This window comes from Callithrix jacchus, chromosome 8 (genome assembly GCF_049354715.1).
Source record: "Callithrix jacchus isolate 240 chromosome 8, calJac240_pri, whole genome shotgun sequence".
NCBI lineage: Eukaryota > Metazoa > Chordata > Mammalia > Primates > Cebidae > Callithrix > Callithrix jacchus.
This window is the reverse complement of record NC_133509.1, coordinates 70,434,822-70,449,045: the sequence shown is the minus strand read 5'-3', so window position 1 is coordinate 70,449,045 and position 14,224 is coordinate 70,434,822. Positions and strand designations below refer to the sequence as shown.

The 14,224-nt window shown below is 36.5% G+C and overlaps 1 protein-coding gene across 3 annotated transcripts in view; it reads right to left on the bottom strand.

Annotated features, from left to right (window-relative positions):
• Positions 1-277: 277 nt before the first annotated feature.
• BRMS1L (BRMS1 like transcriptional repressor) overlaps positions 278-14,224 on the bottom strand; it is a 48,928-nt gene continuing 34,981 nt past the window's right edge. For all 3 annotated transcript variants that reach the window (XM_035260355.3, XM_009005939.5, XM_035260356.3), the window contains 6 exons: positions 10,313-10,409; positions 9,069-9,152; positions 7,729-7,793; positions 6,973-7,012; positions 4,221-4,347; positions 278-1,927 (listed from right to left, as the gene is read on the bottom strand). In XM_035260355.3, the coding sequence (XP_035116246.1) occupies positions 1,810-1,927; positions 4,221-4,347; positions 6,973-7,012; positions 7,729-7,793; positions 9,069-9,152; positions 10,313-10,409 (531 nt within the window). In that variant the 3' untranslated portion in view covers positions 278-1,809. The remainder of the gene's footprint in view (positions 1,928-4,220; positions 4,348-6,972; positions 7,013-7,728; positions 7,794-9,068; positions 9,153-10,312; positions 10,410-14,224) is intronic.

The following is a 14,224-nucleotide window of genomic DNA, read 5'->3' as shown; positions in this document are numbered from 1 at the left end:
ACTAAAAATTTAAAAAAAGATTTTCTATTTAGAATTCCAAAACTTATACAGTACATTGTAATCAGAGTACAACATACATGCATATATTTTTTAATTAAGTATAACTTAACTGTCTTGAACATCTAAATACACCCCCAAAAGTGCTGGGATTACAGGTATGAGCCAGTGCACTTGGCCCACTCAATATCTACTAATGTAAACCTATTCAAATCTTTCTTAGAAGTGGACAGGTTATAAAAAGAACTAAATACACATAAGTAATCCAAGACACTACAAATCACACTCAAACACATCTTTTTATTATATACTAAATTTAAAAATACAAATCTTATTAAAAATGCTTATCAAACATTGTATACATAAGTACTGTCAAATACTATTGGGTTATGACATTATGTACATTTGTTAAGGTTAATTAGAAACAGAATAAAGTAATATAACTTTGCTGATACTGAATTTCAGAAGTTAAGTGTTTTAAAATTTGGCAACTGTGAAGTAGTGATCTGCACAGGATGTTTGCAGAGGTAAAATAATTTAAAAAAAGGAATAATGCAGATATTCCTGCAGTAAGTGTTAATAAGTAGATTTCTTCTTCATCCTCTTAACTCCCAATGTAACAGAAATTAAAGTGCACATGACCACCAGGAATACTTGATTTGGTTGTACCCTAAATATATACAACAGCCAATTGTGCTGCTATATTGAGGGCTTTATTCTTTTTACTGTTCCTGAGGTTTTGGAAGTTAATTTTAAATGTGGCTAAGGGAAGGGAGGCTAACACTTTCTAAATTGCACCAAATGGCCTTAAAGTGTAGAAATACCAAAGACAAAAATATTAATTTGGAAATAGATTCAAGGAAATGATCCCTATTTTCCCTAGGAATAAAATTAGAATAAGGGTGTAGTTTTACCTCTGGAAAATGCTTACTAAAATCTGTTTCAAAAGATCAGACATGTACAGCAAGCACCACAATACTGTCAGTTACTGTTCACCACTTATACACTGCATCATAAATACCAGGTATAAATACCTGCCTCTAAAGGGTCACCAGAAATACAGGTAGAAGCATGTTATCACTTGACACTAATTTTACTCATTAAGTACAATTTGTAAAAATAGGTCACCACCCCACCATACAATCAAGGAGAGGAAAAGAAAAGTTGCTATTCTACAAAAGTGCTCCTTTCAGCTTTCAAACCCAATAGCTTAATTTTGGGTAAAACAAGATTGTAAGGTAAGGCCATCAGTTCTAAATAAGGTGATGATGCTATATATACATCCTCATATATATATGTGTGTGTGTATATGTGTGTGTGTGTGTATGTGTGTGTGTGTGTGTGTATACTCATATATATATATGTTTAAATTTCAGTTCTGATTTAACATTAATGTACTAGTACAAACCATTTATAGGAAACATTTTATGTCTTATTTACAAACACACAATGAATGACAAAGATATGGAAAATTTTTTAAATTGCAGATAAATGTAGTCATAGTTTACTAAAGACAAATTTGCATAACTTTTTTAAAAACCAAAGAAAAATGCTTAGAAAGAAACCCCTACCATATACAGTATACTTATTGGTCATCAGACCTAAGAGGCAAATCAATATAAGGATCATGATAAAATTTTTGTTTTCTTTTAATAACATATCAATGAGATCTACTTAAGAGTACTACCTACAATACACATTCTCTCATGATTCAGCGAGAATATTAAATTATTGAATACATTTTTTTACTCTCATGGCACATTACGCTTGGTAACACTAATAAGGTAAATTTAGATAACACTTAAATCATGATTACGAATGTTTAATTGAATATTTTCCTTTCTGCAGCTGTGAAATGTAAAGCTTAGATTTGCTTCCATCAGGCCTCTTAAACCAAACTTCATCATGGTTAATTGTTGTAATTACAGCACTAAAAAGAAAAAAAAAGAATGAATGAATGAATTACAATATGTCTCCTCAATTCATTTTAGATTACCTATAAAACCAAAATAACCTGGCCTACAACAGTAGACTCAGTATGTACATAATTGTCTTTAGCAGAATGCTGCATATCAGCAGTGCGTGCTGCCAAAAATAGCACATTCAACAACACTTCTTAATAGAGTTGGTAAAATTTACTTTCCATTTGAACTATTAAATGCACGTCCTTCCTATTCCATCCCCACCCCATCTCTCAAAAAAAAAAAACTGGAGCTAAAAGCACTACTTACATGGTATTATACTTGTAACTCACATCAGCCTTGGCTGCAGGAAATCTTTCAAATACTAATCACTAATTCCCAATGTCAAACCAGCTACGGTACTTATACCAATTCTTTTTGCACTACCAGTCTTTACATAAGAAAATCTATTTCTTTAAATGGATTTGTAATTAATTATTATTATTATTATTATTATTATTTTGAGATAAAGTCTCGCTCTGTCGCCCAGGCTGGAGTGCAGTGACACAATCTTGGCTCACTGCAACCTCAACCTCCCAGGTTCAAGTGACTCTCCTGCCTCGGCCTCCTGAGTAGCTGGGAACACAGGTGCCTGCCACCACACCTAGCTAATTTTTTTATTTTTAGTAGAGACAGGGTTTCACAATATTGGGCCAGGTTGGTCTTGAACTCCTGACCTAATGATCTGCCTGCCTCAGCCTCCCAAAGTGCTAGGATTACAGGCGTGAGCCACTGCACCTGGCCTAATTATTTATTTTATAAAGAATGCTATTTATTTATTTATTTAAGACAGGGTCTCTTTGTTACCCAGGTTGAAATGCAGGGGCATGATCATGGCTCAAAACTCCCAGATTCAAGTGATCCTCTCACCTCAGCCTAAGTAGCTGGGACTAAGGGTACATGCCACCACACCCAGGTAATTTTTTTACTTTGTAGAGATGGGGTTCTCTACAAAGAGACCAGCTAGGGTTGGTCTCAAACTCCTGGGCTCAAGTGATTCTCCTGCCTTGGCCACCCAAAGTACTGGGATTACTACAGGCAAGAGCGTGCCTGGCCTCATCTCTTTTTAAACTATTTTTATGCTAAGTAGTGGTAAAATATCTCAAAAGTAGTAACATAAATAGAAGAATCCAGGAGTATCATACATAAACTTGTAGTGAGCTCCACAACCTTCTATGAGAAAAGTTATTATACATAATGTTCCTGGAATCCTAAAAATTTAAAGACAAAATTATACTCTTACAATTAAAACCACTGTATTTGGAAAATGCATACTGTACACTAAACTCAATTTTTTTATTTATCACTGATACCTACAAAACCATATTTTTGTTACTGCAGAAGGTTACTACTCTGAGAATAAACTCCTACACTACTGGAGAATGAAAGGTGATTAACATCAGTATTTTCAAAAGGTCACAACCAGATAAAACTTAAAAGACTATATAAATAGTTATATAAACTTTACTTAAGCCTAGACATAGTATTAGGCCTTTAAAAGGCAGTTTTCAAGTTATACTTTGTTGCTGTTGTTGTTAGAGAGACAAGGTCTCGCTCTGTTGCCAGCCTGGAGTACAGTGGTGTGGTGCAATGATACCTTGCTGCAGCCTCTAACTCCTGGGCTCAAGTGATGCTCTGGCCCAACTAGCTAGATCTGGCTAATTTTTTTTTTTTTTGTAGAGACAGGGTCTTGCCAAGTTGTCCAAGCTAGTCTTGAATTCCTGGCCTCACGCAATCCTCCTGCCTCGGCTTCCCAAAGTGCTGGGATTACAGGTGTGAGCCACTGCACCCAGCCCTAGATTATACTTTAATTACTATTACTCTTAAGGTTTTTGTTAATTTTCCATTTATTTCCTATTCTAATTGATAGAAATTCTTTTTATCCAAAATAATGTAACATATCCAAAAAAGTTAAAGATTACTAGTTCCACCAAGAATTCCTGACAGTCTGATTTAAGGGTCACTATAGCAGGATCATAACAATTCACCTACTGTAACAAATTAAGAAACAGGATCATTACCTAGCTAAATGATTTCAACATTTCCACTTGCATTAAAGTTTGTGTTCATAAACTTAATATGAAGTCTGGTTTATAAATATTAACCCTGCTGCACACACATGTAATCAAGCCATATATCAAGTGAAAAAAGGATCCACAGGCAACTAATGATGTATTATGGGTATGCTACAGAGGCAGAAAATATTTCATTGACAACAATGTTGTAAATGACAATACTGAGCTAATAAAGGCTTTTTTTTACCTTGTAGGACATTCATCTTTTTTATCAATACATATTGTTTGCCCACGTATATACCATTCACCATCATAATATAGTCTTCCCTCTTCAGATCTAGCACTGTGCAGATGTTTTTCCAGTTTCACAGGTGCTAAAAGAATCAGTTTAAAAACTGTTATATTAATAAAACACTGTCAGAAGAACAAAGGGTCAGAATATTAAGAATTAACACCAATCCACGCATATGTAAAAAAGGATTAAAAATATTTCTTAAATAACAAACCTAAAATGTAATAAAAAGATGTATTTCTTATATTCTTTTACATAATCACTAAGCTTTTAATAACTACTAAACAAAGCTAAACAATGACCAATAAATCATCAATTAATTAATCAAGTACCAGAAAGGGAAGCAAGTATGTTCAATAATTAGGGCTAATTAGTGCTAACTTTAAGTATTATTTTTAAATATCAATTGCCAATTTCAACTGAAAATCATACTTTTTATTTTTTCCCCTGCAGGCATCTGACATATCTAAAGAAGCAGAGTTCAATACATGTTCCAAGAGTTCCCAAGGCTTTTAATTCTAAAAAGGAAATGTCCTAAGTAGAACTTCTATTTTTAAATTCCAGAAATCATCTGGCATTAGTCAGATAACTCATACACAAAAATATGTTTTTTATGGAAACACATCGTCAAAAGAATACCATGAAGTCATTCAAATGTCAGCTCTGGAGAGGTCTTTCCTAACCACTCTACCCACTCCTCATTTAATTGTTATCTCAACTGCACAGTTCTTTTAGAGTAATTACTATAAACTGTAACTATCTTCTTAATTGTTTAGACATGTATATGATTCCACCTCCCCTAAAGAGGCTCCAGGAAGCCTACCTTTTTCACCATTGTATCCCCAGAGCCTAAAATACTGTCTGGTGTATTCATTCATTCATTTATTCATTCATTTGTTCAATAAATGTTGTCTAAACACTTCCTATAAACAAGGAAGTAAGGCCAGGCATGGTGGGTCACACCTGTAATCCCAGCACTTTGGGAGGCCGAGCAGGTGGATCACGAGGTCAGGAGTTCAAGACCAGACTGGTCAATGGGGTGAAATCCCATCTCTACTAAAAAAAAAAAAAAAAAAAAAAAAAATTAGCTGGGCATGGTGGCTCATGTCTGTAATCCCAGCTATTTGGGAGGCTGAGGTAGAATTGCTTGAACCAGAACCCGGGAGGCGGAGGCTTCAGTGAGTCGAGATTGCACCACTGCACTCCAGCCTGGGCTACAGAGCAAGACTCCATCTCAAAAAAAAAAAAAACAAGGAAGTATGCTGCAAGGAAAACTGTGACTAAAACAGATATGGTTGTAGCCTTGTGGAGCTTACAATCCAGTCAGGAGATAAACAAAACTAAAAAGTACAAATTAAGTGCTATTAAAAAACGAATAGGATACAATTCTGAAGACAACAAAAGTGGGAAGGAGGCACATTCAACTGATAATGAGATTCTCAAAAGGAATCTATGACCGAAAAATGTTAAGAACCACTGCTTTGGCCGGGCATGGTGGCTCACGCCTGTAATTCCAGCACTTTGGGAGGCCAAAGTGGGTAGATCACCTGAGGTCAGGAGTTTGAAACCACCCTGACCAACAAGGTGAAACCTCGTCTCTATTTAAAAAAGAACCACTGCTCTACAGATCTAGGCAGCTGCCCTGGCAGTTAATTCCCCAGGGCAAATGCTGCTGCAATATCCTCATATAATACAAAGTTTAAAGGAATTATTCGGTTAAAGATAAAACAGAATTTTTTTTTCCTTAGAGACAGAATCTTCTGTTGCCCAGTGCGGTGGTGTGATCACGGCTCACTGGAGCTTCGACCTCCAGGGCTCAAGTGATCCTCCCACCTCAGCCTCCCTGGTAGCTGTGACTACAGATACACACCACCACACTTAGCTAATTTTTATATTTTCTGTAGACATGGGGTCTCACCATCTTTCCCAGGCTGGTCTCAAACTCCTGGGCTCAAGTGATCCTCCTGCCTTGGCCTCCCAAAGTGCTGGGATCACACTAAGCATGAGCTACCATGCTCAGCCTAAAATAGAAATTGGTCTCTTATAGATTACTTTATCTGTTTAAATGTGACTAGAAATTCCTTTCCTAAGTATTTCAAAGATATTTTTCTTTTTAATCTGGCTTCATTATCTTTAGAAGGATTAGGAAATCTCACCTATAGTGAAAGAAGGCAGAAACAGAGAAACTTACCCTAAACACTAATGTCCATCACATTTTGACAGTGATTTTAGACTTTCAAAAAAAAAAATCAAGGAAGTGTAATTGATATAAATTTTACTAAGGCATATCAGAATATGTAAATGTCAGCATTCTGATATCTCTCCTCAGAAAATGCACATGCAGAATTTTGCACATAATTTCAGGGGATTCACAGAATCTCTGAAGCCAATCCACAAATTTCAAATACCTCCTCTACAGAATCACAGAGCCCATAAAAAACACTGCATAAATACTTTTTGAGTTACTCATCCATTAGTAGCAATAGCAATGTAGCTGAACACTGAAAGAATTATACCACATTCAGAAATTTTGAAACTTTTACATGAAGTAATGACTCCAGAAGAATTCCTCATAATTCCAGGTACAATGTTCATTGATGAAATAAAACCACTGATGGGAGAGTTCTTTAGTATATAGATGATTTAACAACCCTGATTCAACAAGTCTCCAAAGAGAGTATTTCTCATCTCAGAATAAATGACTTACGTTCCGTTTTCACTCTGTGGGGCCCCAATGTAGCCATTGCCTTAATTAAAAAAAAAAAAAAAAAGGAAGAAAAAAGTCTGAGTTCAGACTGAAAATATATTTTGGTATCTATTTAATATATACAATACTACTGATTAACTCCATAACAAAGACAGTAAAGTATAACCATTAACTGCTCTAATAAATTTTTAATGTCTAAGACCATAAAGACTATGACGGATAAAAATTTCTCCTAGATGTGTTTTCAATACTTGAAATAATCTCTAATTCTCAACTAAGAAATTTACGAAAATGAAAGAATGTAATATGGAAAATAAGCCTCCACTTTCAGGCAAGCACAGAAAAGCCTATAATTCTTGAATGTTTAATGACAAGACGCAAGACACATGATAAGGGTTCAAATGTTCTTTTGAAATATTTATCGAACGTTTTCTATAAGCCAGGGCCAGCCAAAGTACTAGGTACAGGTGGTGATATTATTTTTGGGCAAACTAAATAAGTGTTTTTTGGACTTTTTCATACATTATTAATTACATTATTATAGAAAAAATACAACCAAACTGCTGACATGTCTCTAATTCTTAAAAACTCCTTGTAGTTCACTATTATCTGTAATTGTATTAAATTGCCTTAGAAAAATGTTGCAAAAGCAAAGCACATTCACAATAATATTTTGATGTACCGATTTAAAAAAAATCACAGAATCTGAAAAAGACTATAAAAATATACTTGTGTACCACAGCTCTTTAATCATACCTTCCTAATTGTTGTCCAGTCTTCAAGAATATCAAGATCTTGCAGCATATAAACTATATATGGGCGTTAAAAAGTCAAGGTCAATTTAGCTGTAAGAATATCACACTTTGAATTATATTTCCAAAGTTCTACGTTTCAGAGAATGGAACAATGATTTATGGACATAATTATCTGGCATCCTAAATTCTGACTTCAAGTTATTCTTCAACCACTTAGTACCAGCATAAATACAGTCTAGAACTTCCAATGTCATAACCACACGCCCTTAATTCTACGATATCATTGATTATAATATATATCACAAACCTAATCACTGGTTTGTAAGGTAGATGGGAAAAGATGGGGATTGAGGGATGGTACCATAGGGAATGCCAAAACTGAATATACATATTTACAGTCAAATTTTGGAAACATTAAAAATATATATATATTTTTTTGAGATGGAGTCTTGGTCTGTAGCCCAGGCTGGAATGCAGTGGCACAATGTCGGCTCACTGCAACTTCCGCCTCCTGGGTCCCGGTTCAAGCAATTCTCCTACCTCAGCCTCCCAAGTAGCTGGGATTACAGGCACAAGTTACCATGCCCACCTAATTTTTGTATTTTTTAATAGAGACAGGTTTCACCACATTGGCCAGTCTGGTCTTGAACTCCTGACCTCCTGATCTGCCTGCCTCAGCCTCCCAAAGTGCTGGGATTACAGGCGTGAGCCACCATGTCTGGCCAAAACATATTTTTTAAAAGTACCCATGAGGCTAGGCGCAGTGGCTCATGCCTGTAATCCTAGCACTTTGGAAGGCCGATGTGAACAGATTGCTTGAGCCCAGGAGTTCAAGACCAGCCTGGGCAACATGGCAAAATCCCGTCTCTACAAAAAATACAAAAATTAGCCTGGTGGGTGGCACATGCCTGTAGTTCCAGCTACTCAGGAGCCTGCGTTGGGAGGATAATCACCTGGGCCCGAGAGGCCGAGGCTAAGGTGAGCCACGATTGTGCCAGTACACTCCAGCCCGGGTGACGCAGTGAAACCCTGTCTCAAAAAAAGACACATGAGAATTAAACAATCATACTGTATACTAAACAGCTGCTTCACATCAAAGCCCTTGATAAACCACAAGCCATATGAATTTTCAAAGTTGAGATCATGACTGAATTTCTTCTCTCCCACCTCTCTTGACCTAAACTATATACTATATCCTGTCTTCAATAGGATTTATAAAGAAATCATCTTTTGCTTATTACAGAATTATGCAAATAATGTCAATGTTTACAAATAAAAGTTATAAAGGCATACACAATGTACATCAAGGGGGAAAAAAACAGAAAATTTGGAAAAGGATATCTGAAACAACAACTGGCTTCTTTTTGTCAGGACTGAAAGGATCCTTCCTCTTTTTTCTTGACTGAAGCTCATCATTCCACAGCTCTGGTAGATAAATAAAGATTAAGCATTAGCGGGTTTCCAGTGAACAAAGGAAGAAAAAAAGACTAATTTTATGGTTGCTGTTTACATACAAAAATGTACAAAACTTCATGGGCAGTGGGGTATATACATTAAGCTGTACATAATTTCATGAGCAGCTATGTGTTTAAGTTTTCCTCCACCTTTATTAAAGCAAAAATCAATTTGGCACTTAATGACTAAGAACTGATTAGCATATTATTAGGCATTTTGTGAAATGTTTATTACATGCATTGTCTCACCTAATCCTCAAAGCCACCACTGAGGTAGGTATTCTTATTATTTCCCTTTTACAGACAAGGAGACTGATTTAGAAAAGTGAAGTAACTGTCAATGGTCACCCGACTAGTAGGTGAGGGAGCACCGGTACTAGAGCTCAGCTTATCTGTCTCCACCATGCCTACTCTATAGAGAAGTAAAATTTGTAACAGATAAAGTAATATATACTCAAGAACTGTAAGATAATCTAGTAGACCTTCCATTCAATGCAGAAAACCTTTCCATAATACCCTGAAAAAGCCAGTTTCACACTGGACTGATATAATCATTGATAATTATTCCTTTTTCTGAAACAAAAATCTACCTCCCTATAACTTCTATCAGGTTTGTCCTACCTTGTATGATGTCAAGAAGGTTTTCATTCCTTCTTCCACATGACAGTCTTTCAAGACTTACAGGGAAAAACACATACTGCATCTAACTCCAATACTATTCTTTTTTTTGGAGACAGGGTCACCCAGTCTGGAAAGGCTCACTACAATCTCGAACTCCTGGGATCAAGGGATGCTTCTGCCTCAGTCTCCTGCATAGCTGGGACTACAGATATAGATATGCAGCACCATTCCCAGCCCGGACACTAGTCTTCCAGGAGGTTCCTGTCATACTTCTGTTTTGTCCCTTGTCATGTGCTCCATTTTTTACATCTTTCTAAAGTGTGAATTCAAATTAAAGTAACAATATAATCACAATTGCATGACATTCTTTAGAGCTCTTTCCTGTTCCTCTTTTGCTGGGACATTTCATTTACATAATATTAATATTAGAAGACTAAGATATGATGAGACACTGCAGTAAACCAAAGGTTTGGTGCCACTCAAACATCACAATAATAACATTCTCCTTACCTGAGGTAATATCAATGCTGTGCCTATCCTCTTCAAGCCTTCTTATCTTCTCTTCTAGTTCACTCTGGACTGTATCATATAACAACAGCTTTTCACTCTGGGGAGAAAAACAGATTATACCTAAGTAGAAAGAAAAAAATTGGTGTATCCTAACTAAAAGTACCAAATAAAGTACTTTATTATATGATGCTTTTGTTTGCTTTTTCAATTCAATTAAAATTTTAAAGAGGAAAAAATGTCAAATACATGAAAGAAATAAACTAGAAAGTATAGAATCTATACATAGACTTAACTACATGCAATTACATTCTGTGTAAGAACATCTAAATTATGTGTGAGGTACATTTAAAGGTAAATATTTACTTTATAAAAAACTCGTAGCAAACACCTATGACCCCTTTTAAATATAAGCAGGTCCTACCTGTCACCATAATAGAAAACTTTTCTTATAAAGTATATCTTTATAAAATGGATTATATTTTCTCACAGGAACAATAATTGGTCCATTATGCCTCATTAATATGTCAGCATCATATAAGAGAGGCAAAGAGTATAAATTTTATAATTATTTAAAATAATTCAAATATAGTCTAAATTATAAAATTACAGACTAATCATATCCAAATCTCTCCATAAAACTATAGAAAGATTGAACTGCTAAAACAGACAAGACTGGCAAATAGACTAGAACCCAGGTCTACTAGCTCTAGTCTATTGTTTTTAATTATAAATACTGTAGCCCTAATTTAAAAAACCATAAAATGTACATAAGTATAATATATAAAGATCAATTACACAAAAAAACCTATGACCACGTTTATCTCTAGTAAAGGATATTAGATTACTGGACATAGCTAGATATGACTGTCTCGTGAAAGCTATTGGGATATAGTTGGCTATTACTACATGTAGAAAACATAAGCCACACCCACGTAGGCAGCATTCCTGGTGTCAATCATGAAGCCCTCTCTCTTGAGTTTGAAATTTAGAAACCATACATGCTTGAAGGGTTTCCTGAATGGCAGGGAAAAGATGGCTTGTATCAATTTGAGGCAAGCCAGGAGCTAAGGAGAAAGCAAAGCTGAAAACTAAAACTAGTTTTCATAAGAAAAATGGTCTCACTGCATGCTATTCTCTGTGCTTACTTCCTTTGCTTGTTCCCCTGCCTTTGATAAAGTTCTATGAAATATTCCAGCCTTATCTATATTGTGCTACAAGACGAAAAATATCAGAGAAAAAGGGAGAGCAGTCCCCCTCCACAAGATCATGGTAGCAGTTATAAATAGACCCAATCTCCCCAATCAAAGATGACTCTAAATGAAGAGCTGGAGTGATAAGTCTTTTGCTTTTAGGAATATGAACATATGATTGGTGTATTCTCTTTTCTTCCTATTGATAAATTAGGCCAAGCAGAAATTCTTCAAAAAATCCACTAATCACTCTTTATGATTTTTTTAAAAGCCACAATGAAACAGAAATGTTTGAAGCATTGAAGGCATCTCTAAAGATATCAGAAGTATACTTTAAAGTAGAACTGCCTTGAATCCATTCTAATACTTAGTTATCTTTTTCTTGGTAAGTTCTCTCCCTTTTCTCCAGCTTCTGAAGACCCTCAAAAAGCTCCCCTGAAGAGAAAATGAACCCCTAATGGAACGGCTAAAAGACACCTGCAAAAGAAAGGGGTAAAATCTCTTGCTTTGGTGACTGTGGAGATTTCCATGTTCAATAGTTATTTTGGTTTTTAAAAAATACTACTCATAAGTATAGGTTTGATTTCAAGATCCCACATCCCCCTAGTCTCCACATCTAGAATTACTGATCCTGTTCACTAATAACCCCTTTCCCAGACTGACGCCTATGCTGTTTCTCAGCAGGACAGCTTTAAGGAGCCCCAGGAAAGTGGCTCCAAGCTCCTATTTTTGGACTGAACTGTGTTCAGAACCAACTCCTCTTTGGCAGTTCCCTGACTTAGATACCTCACAATTCTCAACTTCCATCAGGACTGGAGCTCTGGAAGATTTTAATGGGCTCATATTATCAGAGAGTGACACATTAAAATGCTACAATCTTTTTTTTTTCTTAAGTATACTGCATTGGAATACAAAAATATGCAGAACAAAATTTTAAAACTCAGAAACAGACCCTGGTTACGAAGAAATGACAAAGGCGACTTTTCAAATCATCTGGAAATCTGGTAACAATAAATGACAATAGAAAAATTAGTTTAGGCCAGACATGGTGGCTCATGCCTATAATCCTAGCACTTTGGGAGGTGGAGGCACTTGAGGTCAGGAGCTCCAAATCAGCCTGGCCAACAAGGTGAATCCCCGTCATCTCTAGTAGAAATACAAAAAAATTAGCCAGACATGGTGGTAGGCACCTGTAATCCCAGCTACTTGGGAGGATGAGGCACTAGAATCTCTTGAACGGGGAAGGCAGAGGTTGCAGGAAGCTGAGATCGCACCACTGCACTCCAGGTTGGGTGACAGAGCAAAACTTTGTCTCAAAAAAAAAAAAGAAAAATGAGTTTAATTATATCCTGAATAATTTTTGCTTTACATTATGGATACTTCACATTATATGTAAAAATAAATGGACTAAAGAATTAAATTCATAAAATGAAAGCTACAAGAAAATATTAAAGAAACAATATGAGGAAATTTCCCAGAACTGAAGACATGAGTTTTTTTATTAAACGGTTCATCTGGCCAAGCACCATGACACACATCTATAATTCCAGCACTTTGGGATGCCAAGGCAGGAGGATCACTTGAGCCCAGGAATTTGATACAAGCTTCAACAACACAGTGAGACTCCATCTCTACAAATATTCTTTTAGATTAGCTGAGCATGGCAGTGTGGGCCTGTAGTCCCAGCTACTCAGGGAACTGAGGCAGGAGGACTGCTTGAGCTCAGCAGTTGGAGGCTGCAATGAGCTGATTGTACCACTGCACTTGAGCCCGGGCAATAGAGAATCTGTCTCCTAAAAATTCAAATAAATAAATACATAAAATTAAAAGCTCCTCTAGGTATCCGGCACAATCAACAAAAAAAGACCCACATCAAAGCACATCATGTCACTAACCCACAATACCAAGACAAGAGTAAAGAGAAGATCCTAAATGTATTTAAGAAGAAACCAGGTCATGTACAAAGAATAAGGAATCCAAATGATAATCCTTTGATATTCCTAACTTCAAATGGTAGAGACTAATCCTCTTTCTTGAATACTGGTAGGACAGGCCAGGCATGGTGGCTCATGCCTGTACTCCCAGCACTTTGGGAGGCTGAGGCTGGCAGATCACTTGAATTCAGGACTTTGAGACCAGTCTGGCCAACATGGTGAAATCCCATCTCTACTAAAAACATGCAAAAATTAGCTGGACGTGGTGTAGGTGCCTATAACCTCAGCTACTTGGGAGACTGAAGCAAGAGAATCACTTGATCCTGGGAGGCAGAGGCTGCAGTGAGCCGAGATCACACCATTGCACTCCAGCTTGGGCAACAGAGTGAGACTGTCTCAAAAAAAAAAAAAAAAATGATTAGGACCAGGATGTAGCAACTGACTTCAAAGGAAGAGAATGTGACATCTAGGTCATAAAAAATAGTCACCTCCATCTTGCTATCTTGGATCACTCAGTCTGGGAGAATCTAGCCACCAGGTTATGAGGACACTCAATCTGCTCGTGGAGAAAACTAAGGCTTCTCACCAAAAACCAGCAACAGCTTGCCAGTCTGTGAGTGAGCCACCCTGGAAGCAGATCTGCCAGCCTCCAATCAAGCCTTTAGGTGACTGCATCCCTGGCTGATATCTTCACTGCAACTTCGTGGGATTCCCTGAGCTAGAACCATCCAGCTAAGTTGCTCCCAAATTCCCGGTCACTGAGACTGCAAAATAATAAATGCGTATTG